Raw genomic sequence first — 15,278 nt, 5'->3', positions numbered from 1 at the left:
ATCTAATCAGTAGTTCAGTATTCAGTACACACTCCTGTATTTTTCACTCCACTGTTACTAACTCAAAACACACAGGCCTCATTAATAAAACACTGGATTTCTCAGATAATGACTTTTCCCAAGGCAGCGGTGTGTATCAGTGTGTCTATCTGCACATGTAATCGTGTGTGCCGTTGCATGTGTGTTCATGGTATCCGTAGCTTTGTCTGGGGTTTTTTTAGTGTGACTCAGATGAGGTGTGCCCCCTTCTAGACAGCCACACACACCCCCCCCTCCACCCCCCACCCCCCCCCACCCCACACACACACACACACACACACACACAGTTCCAGGCTATTTATAGTCAGCCACATCATTGCCCCATTAAATCTTCATTAAAGGGAGGGCTTTTAGGCACGGTCCGCAGACATGCCTAATGTGGCTGATTTGTGTGTTCAAGTCAATTTAAGAGTGAGTAGGGGCAGAGAGTGTGTTTTTAAGCACCCATTGGAGACCCCCACCCAGTTATAGCTCTGTTACTGCGGTTTAGCAAACAGCTTGGTGTTGTTGCTTGTTGTTAAAAATTTGATGCCTTGATTAAAAAAAAGTGGAAGTGTGTTTAATCCAGTAAACTTTGACGTTTTTCATTTTTTCCTGTGGTATCAGGACACTACACTTGATATCTGTATTTTTATAATTCTGGTATCTTGACAACCCTGTGAAAATATACCCATAATTCCATTTGGAACAAAAGACAATAGATAGCCAAAAGTATGTATAAGGATAAGCACCCATGCATTACTGCCATTTAAACATCATGGGAATTCTGCAATTTAGTAACCTTTCATTATGTCTCTTTATACTGTATTAAGATTGTTCTTCATGAAAAACAGCCCAAACCAGACCATTGTTGCCCCCCCCCCCCCCCCACACCACCCCACTTTACAGCCATGTGCTACAGGTTACAGCCATGTGCTCGGGCAGGTTGTCTTTTCCTGCATTCTCTGAACCCGGATTTGTTTATCAGAATGGCAGATAATAAAGCGTTACTCATCATTCTAGATCCAGACATGAGTCCAGTGTCGATGTGTTATCACCACTTCAACTGACTCTCGGGATTCACCTATAAGTGTCTTCTCGCCTGCTGTGGTCACAATAGTAGCCTAATACATAAAGCCCCAGAATGCATTGGGCTTGTGCTGGCTTACAGTTGACCGGGGCAGCTCGAGCTCATTCTGCTGACACTGTTTGGGATTGAAGATTGAATGGGTTTAAGCTGGATTTAGCTTGGTGTTATGTAGCTAAAACATAACACCACAAACATGTTAAGGCGTTTCACAATGTATTGTTTTTTTTCCGAGGTAGCAATGATGATGTCACATTTAAAGCCTTTAAAGGGCATGTTGGGATGTCATTTATCACAATAACAAAAACATTCTCCACCACTATTAGTTTGTAATGGTGTAAAGGAGTGTTCACATACTATTGTCCATGTAGGGACATTATTATGAAAATCACTTTATTAGCTAATCAATTATAACATTCTAGTTGAAGTTGCCGTCCTCAAACATGGTCCTTGAGGACCCAAAGGACACAACCACAGTTTTATCATGAAAGCACCTGTTGTCCGCCACGTCCTGCCTCTTTCCCTTCTTCCTGCCTTCTTTTCCTCTTCCATTTTTTCGATTTTTCTTTCCTGTGTGCCCCCTTTTGTGTTAGCTGTCGTTGCCCCATCTTGCTCCTCCACCCGTCTTCTCTCTCATTTACTCACCCACTTGTCCCTGGTTCTGCTTTCTGCTCTGCGTCCTCTCTGGTGGTTTAGCAATGACAGCTGCAGATGCGATAAGGTGCTGCTGATAGAAAACGTTGCATTAAACTGACAAGAATTGCTCAGGGAAACACAAGAATGCTCACGTTGGAGGAACCCCCTTGTGTATAATCAGCGAAAAGCAGTGCTTTCCTGGTGCTTTACGAGGCAGCTGTACATCATCTGTGGTTCTTCCATATGCTGGAAGCCCTGAGTGGATGCAGCCTGGACAGATCTGGCATAAACCAGCAAAGTCTTGCTTATGTGGCTTCCTTTTGATGTTCTGTTATAAGGAGAAAGTATGGAGAAACCTCTGGTATGAAGATGTTGATAGTACCATTCATTCCTTACTTGTTAGCTACATTAGCCTTGAAGCCCAAGCTAATTAAATTCCAGAACACTGCTGGTGCAATCTAAAACTAACAAAGCGACCTAAGAGGCAGATAGCTGTGACTGGTCTGTTGGTGCAGGCGTTGGACAGAATTCGTAGGATTGCACACCAGTCAGGTCTTTTTTTTTTTTTTACAAAAAGGGTTCTTCTGTAGCATCACTCAAAGAGCCCGTCATAACACCTTTATTTTCTAGAGTCCACTGTTCCTAAGTCACACAGACTTCATCAAAAGGACCATAAAGTATATATAAAACAATACATCTAAACTTCGGAGGCCACACCCACTCAAGTCTAAACAGAGGTACCTCAAACAGATAGAGATAATGGCATATCACTGCACCCCTGATGCACACGGATTACACTTATGCATGTAGGTTAGATAATTATTATGATGTTTGCAAGACTCCAGAGACATTTTGGCATAGGCTGTTTACATCTGGAATTGATATGCGTTTTTGGTGATCGGATCGCGTTCAGATTTCAGACTAGCTGCATGAAAAGCCAGGTGTAAATACTCCCAAGACACATTGTTATCAGATTCCGATCAAATCAATCAAACCACATTCGTAAGGGGTCCGAGACGGATCTCGTCCACATACGGTAGTATTACAGAGTGTGTTCCCTTGAGGTTTAAATAGTCCATTGCATTTTCTGATAGAGCCGTTACCGGTATGCAAGAACCATCTATTGTTCCTCTAAACTGTTCACAGTCTCCCAGATCGCTTAGTGTGCTTTTTATGTGGGAAAGTAAAATCGGATCTCATGTGGTCACATTAGGAATGACTTTTAATGACAAGCGTAAACCGAATCCGGTCAATGTGGATTCAGGCACAGATCCGGATACAAAACATATGTTAATGCCAGGTGCATAGAGACTGACATGCGAATGTAAAGAACCTTTGAATTGATAAAGAACCTTTACAGGGTGCTTCTTTAGGCCTTTAAAATTCCTCACACTGATTCTCATCTCTTTTACAAAACCAGTTCATTATGGAAGCAAAAGTGCTTCTTCTATGGCATTGCTCCAAAAACCTTTCCTAGCACCTTTGTTTTTAAGAGTGTGGTTAAGTACTACTAACTGACCTCCATCTTTTTGGAGACCTAAAACCAGCTTCTTGCCAAAAGAGTCTTGATCTGCAATGAGCGTCTGCCTTTCAGTGAAACTAACAAACAGGATTACGAGCTCATAATCCCGGATAAGCACTTTTTAATCTGACACACTCGCACTGTTCTGTTGTGTTTATCACAGGCTCAGCTATCTGTAACTGTAGCTTGTAGGATCTTGCTGCCTCAGACTCGCGCAACAGCAGCAGTCTTGCGACACATGCCACGCATGTGTGTGTGTGTATTGCTCTCTTTCTGTGTTCAGGAAGTTGAGGGGGTGGAGCTGTGGTAACCTTCTTCTTTCTTTGTTGGTTTTGTCTTGCTCCCCAAGTCAAAACACTGTAGTTTTCACTTTTAGGACTATCTGCAAATTTGTCCGTTTGGGCTTCTTTGCTTTCCATGAGCTGGAAGCAGGCCTTGGCATTTTTTGGGAATTTTTTGGAATTGAGTGGAGCATTGAGGACAATATTACACACAGACACACACACAGCATAAGACGGACGGTTTTGACAGGGCAGGGTTTGGGGGAGGGTGAACGACGCCGTCATGGCCACAGAAGAGGGCAGCGGAGATGCCCTTACAGAACGACGCTCGGCGGACACCCTGGGACATCCAGAACCGGGTGACACCACACATGGGGTAGGCCTAGCTATCGTGGGTTAGAGCGCACAGTGTAAACATGCATTGTTCTGAGGGCATCGATTCATTTGAATCCGTTTTAGTGTTAGAATCAGTTAGAATTGCCTATAATAATAATAATAATAATAAAAATTCCCGGGTAAGGATTAAACCTAGTCCCAGACTACATGTCATTCTGAATGGATATTCTTCATTGAAGACTATGCAGAATTGCATAGAAATTCCACAATAAGTACTATTGTTCTTACAAATAATTGAATTTCAGTAATAAAAAGCTAATATCTGGTCAACACTAGCAATGTAAACATGCATTGTTCTGATGGCAGTGTATCAGTTTTATTGTTAGAAACTGATAATAATAATAACAATTATTATTATTATATTTATATTTTGTGAATGCCAAAATACATATTCAGAACTGGTTTTAAATGCAGAAATTCTAAATAATTGCTTGAATTTCACCACAATAATTAAATCACACTGAACTGAACATGTTTGGGATTTGACTAAACTTCAACTTGCAGAAGGTCAGAGATTTCCTCTAATTAGAGCAGTGGTCCTAGACCCCCCCCCTGCACCTTTGAATTTGCTTCAGGAGAGCAAGAGCGAGTAACAGTAGTTATATCAGGTGTATTTAAGCACGAAAAACCCCAACCTATGCTGGACAGGGATACTCCTGGAGCATTGCCAGTCTGGGTAAAGAGCTCAGACGGGATTAGGGCTCTTTTACTTTCTCCTCTTTCGGTTTTGTGGTTATCTTTGTCTCTTCTCCTACTCAGTTTCGCACTTTTTCCACTTACATCAGCATTGTGGCCTGATCCTGTGCTCTCACTTTCTCTCTCCCTCTTCTGCTTCTTTTTCGTCCTCCATCACTGCTCTCTCTTCCTCCTGTGGTCGACATCACTGCAGCATTGCCTCAGCTGTAGTCTTCTCAACGGTCTATCTTCTTCCTCCCCTCCTCCTTCCTCCTCTCTCTCTCATTTCTTTTATGACTTGCACAGCCCATCTTTTGTTGTTTTGTTGGTCGATCTCTCTTTGATATCTGGTTCGCCTCATTTCAGTGTTTGCTATAGTGGCAATTAAATGGCAATGGGATCATAGCTAATATAGTTTTTGGCTAATGTAAGTGATGTGTGCTCTCTCACGCTTGCTCTCTTTCTCTCTGTCTTGCTCTCTCTCTCTCGCCCATGCTTTGTCACTCGCGCACTCTCTCTTTCTCAGTCACTTGCTCTTTTGCTTGCACTCTATCACTCCCTTTGTTCCTCTCTCTCACCCATTAGAATGTGTCCCGTACCCCAATCTGCTTGCTGTTTGCTACTCTGTGCGAGAGAGCTGTAATCGATTAGCAGTCATTGCGGACACATAGACCTATTTACACACACACGTTTGGTGGACGATGGCCAGGAGGACATGTCTGATTGTGTGTGTTGCATAATCCAGAAGAACCATGCCTGTGTGAGTGTGTTTCCCTATAGACAACACATAGGCATGTGCTTTGCTGACAGGAAGTAGGGCAGAGTTTATCGTTGCCTTTTTGACAGCCTCTCTCTGTCTTTCTCTCTCAGTGGTGTATCTAAACTGGTCTGAAAGAGCAGTTTCACAGCTCTGACAACTATGAACCGAAGGAGATATAACGGAGTATCACAATATTGTGTTTTGCCTTACTGTATAGCTTATCAAAAACATAATATAGCTCCCCCTAGCGGTAGCAGTGCTCCCAACACTGGAAGAGTAAGGACAAACTGCAGCCAATGTGGCATCGCCAGGCAGCCGACACGCTCGGAGGATAGCGTCAGGTCTCCGGCTCTACAGCAACAGCTAAAATTCATAATAGTGGGGCTGTGCTCAGCACGTTACTGTAGTTTCCCTACTTCGACACCCTATTAATTAACTAGATTGTTAAATCAAGTGTGGGAACTATGAGGAAAGTACAAACCAGTAAAGTGTGGGTTCTGTAGAGATGGGATTGGAAACCTGTGCTGTAGTCTGTTCTGGTTATTTCAATGAAGTGAACTTCAACTGAGTCCTGTACTCACAACCTGTAGTGCTAAATACTCAGAAAGCCGTTAAATAAGCATGGAGTATATATTTTACATTTGTATATTAATTTGCATAACCCCCCCCCCCCCACACACACACACACACACACAAAAAAACCCCAAAAAGCCTACTAACTGACAAGTTGCTCAAATATGTAAATATTAATTCAAGCACAGCCAAGTGATGTTTGTAAACTAGGAGCTGGGCAAAACATCCAAGAATTGATCATATTTCTAAATATACTTTTATTAAAATGATATCAAAACAGGGCTTTATTGACCTGTGATTGTCAGATCTTACCTTTTATAACTCCTCCTAACACCTACACATTACACCTACACAAGCTTTTATGACATCCCATTCTAAATCCATAAGGATTAATATGGGGTTAGTCCCCCCTTTGCAGCTCTAACAGCAGTTCTGGACCTCTGCAGTTATCGAGTCAGCAGAGCGTTGGAGACTTTTATGCACCATGCTCCTCAGCACTCTACGACCCCGCTCTGTAACTTCACGTTGTCTAACACTTTGTGGCTGACTTGCTTACTTAACTATGCCTTTATGGACCTTGCTTTATCCAAAGTCATGCTGGCACTGACAAAGGCCTTCCCCAAATAGTTTCCACAAAATTGGAAGTTTTGCAATTTGCACTGTTTTCACCTTAGTCCAGACGTAGTGACCAAGTTATCTAGCATGTCAAGTATTTAAGTGCTAAGTTAGCTCCTCTGCTGAGCAGAGCTGAACACATGCCATCAAGCAAGGCTGTTACACATCGTTTAATGCTTACATTCAGTGTGTTGTACTGCCCTGTAGTAAGTATATATGACATGGCATAATTATAGGCACCATATTTATGATTGGCACGTTAACAAACATAACCTCCTGAGACACCGACTTTTGCTTGGTGTGCATTTTTTTATTTTAAATTTAGGATTAGTAAGACCTAACAAGTATCTCAAGAGGTTAAGTGCACTAAGAGCACCTAAATAAAGTAATTTTAGGTGACAAGACTTCTAGTTTTGCTTTGTCTCAGATATATTACAGTCTATTTAACATCACTTCATGCAAACACCTCGTCTTCCCAAAATGGCAAATTTATAGAAGGGAATAAAAAACATTCTCAATGGAAAAGCCTTCAGTGGAAGTCAATGACCCTGTTTACACATTGTTTAACTCGAGTTCCATAGAATTAAACAACACCTCAGTGTTAGCAGTGGAATGAAGACCCTGTGTGGTATTGGAGCAGCTGTCTCTCTCTCTCTCTCTCTCTATCTCTCTTTCATCATGAGTCAGGCCTGCCCTCTTATCCTCCCTTACTGTAAGTGACTCATGTGTTTTTGGGCAGGCTAAAGCTACTGTAATGGCATATGGCTTAGTCACTGTCATGCTTTTGTGTTATGGTGTTGTGCATTTTTCTTGCAGACGTGCACATCCTGTTAACTGATGGACAAGTAGTTGTGAAGTTTAGCAACACACACATGCATACACACCTTTACCTCAAACACTATAAACTGTATACACATAGTTAATGCAGGATGCTAGCACACATTTGAGTGCAGAGAGAGTATGCGTATGTGTGCACTGATCAGCTCATAGACTGAAGCATGCATCACAAGTTACTATTTGGATGTCCATTTTTATCAGAATTACAGATATTTGTTGGATTAACTGTCTCTACTGTCCGGGGAAGGCTTTGTACTAGTTGTTAGAGGATTTTTGTGAGGATCTGATTGCATTCAGCGACAAGAGCGTTAGTCCCCAAAGTACTGGAAGGAGCACCAATCATCATTCCAGAGATCACAGTTCCTCTGCTCCACAGCTCAATGCGGGGGGCTTTATACCCCTCTAGGCCACGCCTTTCATTAGCCATGGTGCCAATAGGTTCATGTTTATCCACTCTATTGGCAGTGCAGGGACTAGACAAGCTTTGTGTGTGTGCCAGCAATGAGTACAACTTAAAGTAGCTGAATGCATTCATTAAAAGGGGTGTCCACAAACTTATGGTATAGTTTAAACATATGGTGTATACATGAGCTTGTGTAGTGATTGAGGATTTGTTGTTGGTACTTGGTTGGGTTTATTGCTGGTTAATTTAAGGTTATCTTAAATTGAGCCCAGAGGGATTTTACTTAGCTTGGCGCCACCTTAAATTATGGCCAAACTGAGCTCACAGACTCCCAAGTCCAGCTTTGTGTTCTACCCCCTGGGTGTTAATACTGAGCTAATAATAGTGTTGACTGCCTGTGTTTGTCTCTCTCACACTCTGACACACATACTCAAATGCACACCCTCGCACTGTTTAAGACAGAACTGTGTGTGTATGACTTGTAGACTTTACAACCATTTGCCCAATAGTTAACAGGATGTTCACATCTTAGCCAAATGAAACAGGTCTTGCGAGTCTGACAGTGTCCTAAGCAAAAAGTAAACAGTATTGTGGATCATGTTTTCCTTGCCATTCCAAAACGCTTGTCTATTTTGTATTTCAACCATTCTTTAGTTGATTTATTTATGTGCTTTGGGTCATTGTCTTGTTGCATAACCCAACGTCTCTCCAGCAAACATTCATGGACTGCTGTCCTTACATTCTCCCATAAAATGTTTAAAATTTAAATTCATTGTTCCTACAATGATCGCAAGGCATCCAGGCCCTAAGGCAGCAAAGCAGCCCCGGACCATGTTGCTCCCTCCACCATGTTTCACAGTTGGGATGGTTTTGGAAGGTGTTGGTTTAGCGTGCAGTGTTCTTTGTCCTCCAAATGTAGAGTGGTGCATATGTGCTAAAAGGTCCCACTTGTGTTTCATCTGTCTATTGTGGAACATCCAGGTGGCCTTGAGGAAATGCAGGACTACAATGAATTTTATCTGGACATCTGTGGTGTCCTTCAGTGAAGGCTGTTCTTACACTTCTTACCATGTCTCCTTAATTGAAACACCATTTGCCAATTAGCTTCTGTGAAAGTCATGTCTGACTGATGTTTGATCCCTTTTGAAAGGTTTGTGTCAGTGCCGGCACGATCCAGTATATCAAATAGATATGTTACAAAATAATAGATATGTACAATTTAATATATAGGGTTATTTACATTTTTATCCCAGTCATTGTTTCAACCCTCATTTTCACCAATGGCTGTGACCTCTCCTTTCTTGCAAGAGTTAGCAAACTTTGTCATGTTGAATTGAGGGCACGGGAGCTGAGCCTGAAGCTCCACACCCAGTGCTTCCAACAGCCTTCCCAGGGTCCTGGTGCCTAAAGCCAAAACAGCTGTGGAGAATTAGGCATTAGGGCTGATGTATTGTGCCTTGTCTAAGAAATTCAGAAGTTGCAGTTAATCCATAATTAGATCTCACTCATAGCTCAGTAAACCTAGCTGAGAAATTCTGTTCTGTAGAGCGAATTCTAAACTATTCTGTTACTTTAAATGTCTTTACAGTTCAATACAAGAAAATAGTTCTCTTTGCATATCCCAAATTAAAGAGTGCAGAGTCTGCCATGCTATGTAAAATTAAACATACGGCATGTACAAAGATTTCAGTATATGAATAGATTTGTACTGCGTCATTTGTAAAAGGGTGCCCAAACATTTGCATATTTTTATTTTCCTGTCAGATTGGAGAATTTGACAGTATGCATGCCCACATGCAACAAAAAGAGAGGCCTGGTAAACAAAAGATGAACCTGGGGGGTGATGTTAGCCATTTGTCACCTGCTAATGTGGACATATGGTAAAGGTGAAAGTAACAGTATGCAGCACAGCTATGAGAAGCAGAAGTTCATTATCAGTCTTTGGCTGGAAAGTACTGTCATCGTACATATCATCGTACATATACAGTTCAGATACACAGAAGCGCAGGATACACTCTGGTGGAGTGTGTGGTGTGTGTGTTTTTATGGAAGCTGCATTCAAGGAATCTGAACTGAAAGCAGTTGCAGGAAGAGCCCCTTTCTGGACTTGTGTTCACATCCTGTAATGCGAGCTGATGAAGTCAGTCTCTCTCTCTCTCTCTCTCTCTCTCTCTCTCTCTCTCTCTCTCTCTCACTCTCTCACTCTGACTCTTTGTCACTCTCTCATTTGTCTTTAGTTATCATTTAGTTCTTCAGAAATTCTTTTTCTCCTTCTCTTTCTCTCTCTCGTTCTCTCTGTCTCTTGCAAACTCCTCCTATTTCTCATACACTCTCTTTCTCTCTTACTCTCATTCTGCCTCCATTCCCTCTCTCGCCCTCTCACCTTGTCTCTCACTCTCTATTTCTCATACACTCTCTTTCTCTCTTACTCTCATTCTGCCTCCATTCCCTCTCTCGCTCTCTCACCTTGTCTCTCACTCTCTATTTCTCATACACTCTCTTTCTCTCTTACTCTCATTCTGCCTCCATTCCCTCTCTCGCCCTCTCACCTTGTCTCTCACTCTCTATTTCTCATACACTCTCTTTCTCTCTTACTCTCATTCTGCCTCCATTCCCTCTCTCGCTCTCACCTTGTCTCTCACTCTCTATTTCTCATACACTCTCTTTCTCTCTTACTCTCATTCTGCCTCCATTCCCTCTCTCGCTCTCACCTTGTCTCTCACTCTCTATTTCTCATACACTCTCTTTCTCTCTGTCTCATTTCTTTTTTCCTCCCTATCATTCCTTCCTTCACTCGCTCACTTGCTCTGACTCACTATTTCTCATTCTCTTTTTCACTCTCTCTCTCTCTCTCTCTCTCTCTCTCTCCATTTCCATCATCCTCATGCTTCTTCCCTGCCCTTTTCTCTCTCTTCCTTTTCTCACTCAGTGTTTGCTCTCTCTTTTTCCTTTATGAGGTTCCACCCAACCCCTCCCTATTCTCTCTTTCTATCTCTCAGCTGTGTGGATCAGTGCTTATGTAGGGAAGACAACACACATCGATACATGAATACAGTACAGTACATGTCATTACGTTAATAGTGTAATATGTATTATGGTACATTAATATCATATATTTCCATACATTTATACAATAAGTATCAGTACATGAATACAGTGTATTTCAACCATGCCATTACCGCCAAAACAACAAACCTGTGCTAACAGGATTCATTTGAATCATGTCTGTTCAGTGCTTCACTTTTGTCAGTGCTGAATTGAATCACCACCAAAACACCAAACCGCTGGTGTCGGCCAGTTGAGCCGAACTTGACAGGAAACAGGAAGTGACCGTGCTGAGGCTCAGCCGGATATCCTGCTCAGGGAGGGCGACCCCGACCATGGTTTTCCCTTCCTTTCTGTCTCTCTCTTTCTGTCTCTGTCTGTCTGTCTCTCTCTCTCTCCCCTTCTCTTTCTCGCTCTGTCTGCCTCTCTCTATGCCTCAGCTCTGGTTAGTGGTTATTGAGGAGGGCTAGAGTAAACAGCATGTGCTGGTCGGGGGAATGGGACCACTGGGATCGCTGGGATTACCTGGACACGCAGGTGGAGTGCAATTGATCTTAACGTTTTCTGTGAATGCAACTTTCAGTGGGGTGATACACCTCAACCGAGGGGTCGAACGCCAGCCGACCTCTTGCAGTTTTAGGTGGTTTCTGAATTGTTGTTATGGTGTGTTGGATGTGTTAACGTGCAGTAGTGCCTTTTGCTAGTCTTTCTGATATGAACACTCTAAAGCAGTTAGCTAGCTATAAATATTATAAATATTATAAATATTAATACACAATACTTACTGCTGTTAGAATTTGACTTTGGCTTGTCCTGGAAGGTCAATTATGAGGCTATGAGGCTAACTACATACATAGAACCTTACATTAACATGACATTTCCTGACTGATATTGTATGATTGTACGTGGAAGTATTTTGAAGTATTTTGCTTGATGTTCTGAAATGCAGCAGCCTCCCTGGGTAGTTCATGTATCATGTAGGTTTGTAATGACTGTGTGCCTTCATAACACAGGTTCCTGGCTTATCAGAGCTTGAGCAATCAGGCTTTTTACGTAAGGATTCAAGCGTCTCCAGTTCTTCGAAAACACTCACTCAGTTTTGCTGGCTAGGTGCTTTTTAGAGGCACTTATCTTTGGGTATTTGCCTGTTGTTGATGTAGCTGCCTAGCTTTTAACACTGCTGAGCTTCAGCATTTTGTTTCCCTTGTTGTAATTTGTCAGTTTTATTCCTCTAAATGGTGCTCAGACACAGCCTCAGACATAACCACTTCTGTTTACAGCCCAGTGTCCTCGTCAGGGCTGCTTGCCTTTTTAAAGAAGCCTCTTTTTGTAGGAGAATTTTCTTCACATTGGTCTCATTAAGCTGGTTTGTAAAGGTCATAAGCTTATGAAGCTGCCTCACATATGCTTTAAGTGATGCTCGGGGTCTAACAGAACAGTATTTTTAAAGGATTTTTCTACTGCTTTTGATAGCTAAGTAGAGGCTGTTTTTTTTTTTAAGATTTGGGTTCTGAGCCAGTTCCATTCGAGCCTTTTTAGTGGTGCAATTTAGTCATTATGATTCACATTTTACCTGTGAATTGAATTGTAAGAATAGTCAATTATTAGGAAGTGAACTAGATGGATGTGCCTATGATAAAATACAATCTGTCCTTTTTAAAACTATGCACCTTCATGAACATTTCCACTTCTTTCTCTGTTTAATCAATGTAACAAAGAATGGTGCATTTGGGTCAAGGCATTTTCACACAAGCATTAGAATATATGCTACCTACATGTTTTTGCAGCAGTAATTAAATAAATGATTTGATCACCTGGAGTAACCTACCTTGACCTAGCTACAACTCCATGTTCAGGAACATTATTATTATTATTATTATTATTAGTAGTAGTAGTAGTAGTATTATCATCTTACATTACTAGACTAAAGTGCAGATGTTGGATGACACAACCGGAATCAGTCTTAGGTCTGTTATCAGAGACTGTTATCAGATAATCTTTGTATAAGTAATCTGTCATGCAGCACATTAAGAGATTGATTTGAGGGTGGGAAGCAAGGAGATATACAACTCCTGCTTTTTTATCACCTTGAATGAATGTTTAAATGAATGCAGGTCTGCGATGTATCATATGACTTAAGATGTCTGTTAGATTTGTCTTTAAAGTGTATATTTATTTAGTCACTTAAAAGTTAGGAATCAGTATTATTAATATTATGAAACCAGTTGCAGGAAAATATGTATAAAATGATTGTGTTTTATTTATTTTTTTTATTATATATAAATATATATTACAGTTTTAAGAAATAGTCAACATTAATAACAGCTGAAAATGATTCTTAAATGAGTCAAAATCAAAAAAAGAATTTAAGTATTGTAAAAGTAATGTCCAATCAAGTCCGAAAGTCATCAAAAAGCTATAAAAATGACTGAAAACTGAGAACTAATAAATTCTTGTTGCCCCCAAATACTCAAAATATTGCACAAAATCAACCAGAAAATGATGGCTGCATGATTGATTAATGTTAATATATATATATATTAAAATATTTTATATTATTAAAATATAATCATATATTTGGCCGATAATAGACAGTAAGTAGTAGAAGTAATTTAGAAAAACAAAGGTTAACAAAAATGATTACCATATTTTTATGTATTTTTATTTTAATTTACATTGCATTACATTATCATTCTCGATAAAAAAACATATATATATATATATATTAAGATAACAAGTGATTACAAACTTTTGAATGAAAGTGTTGAGATGAATTCATACCTCATGCATTATTCTAATCTCATAAGATCCCGATCATTGTGCACATTGTAGTTACAGAGACCCTTACAAACCTCTCCTATCTTTCTCTCCTCAGAGTGACCCTGGCGGGTTGTCCGTTCTAGAGCAGCTGGGTCTGGACCACAGCTCAGACTTCTCAGACTCAAGTGTGCAGCAGCGGCTGGACGAGCAGCGTGAGCGAATCCGCCGTGAGATCCGCAAGGAGCTGAAGATTAAGGAGGGGGCGGAAAACCTGAGACGCGCCACCACCGACAAACGCAACGCCCAGCAAGTCGACAGCCAGCTGCGCAGCTCGAACCGACGCCTCGATTCCCTCCATGCTCAGCTGCAGGAACTCGACGCCCACATTGTTGTCAAGGGAACTGATGATACTCGTGGTGAGCCAATCAGTGACTGTATTGAATTATTTACTTGCTTAGTATAAATACTAGTATTTATTATGAGGAAATATTTGCTATGGTCTTCAAAACTAGCAAAAATACAGTCATTTGCCATTTTTAACATGTTTTGTTAATTGTGAAAATAAGTAACAAAATGTTATGTTACTAAGTTTCTCTAACATTACATTTTAAATGTGCCATAATCTTGCTAATCTTGCTAAATTTTACATGAAAATTACAAGCACCAAAATTAATTAAGGTTTAGCTTTACACACATCAGCTAGCTTGACTTGAGTTTTATTTTTGTGGCTGTTTAGATTTTGTTTTAGTTTTTTTGGTCATTGGCAATTCACCTCCATGTAAGCAAAAACGACTTTTTTTCAAACTGGCACTAATGCAGTAGCATCATTTGGCAGTTCAACGGGCTTGGAGGAGAACACTAAGCACCAGTTATGTTGCATTGGCTAACAGATGCTTGCACTTCACTAGTATCATGTGATTGGCGGAGACCTGCCCTTGAGCTACCACGCCATGTTCGAGACTGGGGTTCGATTCCTGCTCTTGGTGACTGTGTAGCGCTACACTAGTAAGAGTCCTTGGGCAAGACTCCTAACACTCCATTGGTCCACCTCTGTAATGAGAGTCGCTCTGGATTAGAGCGTCAGCTAAATGCCATAAATGTAAATGTAAAGGTAGACAGTTGGGTCACTCGAAAGCTCCAGTGTTCAGCAGTATTCACATACATGAACCACTTATTTCAGTGAATGTACGGCATATACTTGTTTCTGTTAAAGTGGTGTTGTTTGTGGACTTTGATGTTAGGTGATGGTGAAGTTAAAGCCGTGGTTTTGGCATGGGCGGTTATACTCTGTAGCGTCAGATTTGCTTTACGTGTCTGTGGGTTACGAGTCATTTCTTACTGAACACTGTGGGTGTTTTCTGTGGTGAAGCGAGCTAAATCTAGCAGCCTCAGATTCAGACTAAACATCCATTTGGGAGGATCATGTGTTCTCAGCAGTTATGTATCAGTGTTGATTTACTCACAGCTGGATTCCCATCTGGTACACATGAATATTTCAGGGGGAGGAGAACGCCTATGTTTGCAGGGTCAGATTTTAATAATGCATGACTGAAATTGTTCTCAATATTGTGTTTCTGTGTCCCCACACTGTAGTAAGAGTTATGTAACTACGCAGTCAGTAGGTTAAACCAGAACAGACGTTTGCTGTTTTTGGAGTGATGATTTACAGC

General features: G+C 41.1%; 1 protein-coding gene across 3 annotated transcripts in view; it reads left to right on the top strand.

Moving 5' to 3' along the window:
* The window catches only part of pkn1a (protein kinase N1a), a 55,609-nt gene that overhangs the window by 21,636 nt on the left and 18,695 nt on the right, over nucleotides 1-15,278 (top strand). The window contains exons 1-2 of one of the 3 annotated variants that reach the window (XM_072656787.1): nucleotides 3,687-3,920; nucleotides 13,724-14,024. In XM_072656787.1, the coding sequence (XP_072512888.1) occupies nucleotides 3,828-3,920; nucleotides 13,724-14,024 (394 nt within the window). In that variant the 5' untranslated portion in view covers nucleotides 3,687-3,827. Of the gene's footprint in view, nucleotides 1-3,686; nucleotides 3,921-11,310; nucleotides 11,386-13,723; nucleotides 14,025-15,278 lie in introns of those variants that run through there. The other 2 variants (XM_072656788.1, XM_072656789.1) reach the window with 2 other exon arrangements.

Source organism: Salminus brasiliensis, chromosome 15, assembly GCF_030463535.1.
Source record: "Salminus brasiliensis chromosome 15, fSalBra1.hap2, whole genome shotgun sequence".
NCBI lineage: Eukaryota > Metazoa > Chordata > Actinopteri > Characiformes > Bryconidae > Salminus > Salminus brasiliensis.
Note: the sequence above shows the minus strand (reverse complement) of the source record. Positions and strands in the feature narration are given on the sequence as shown.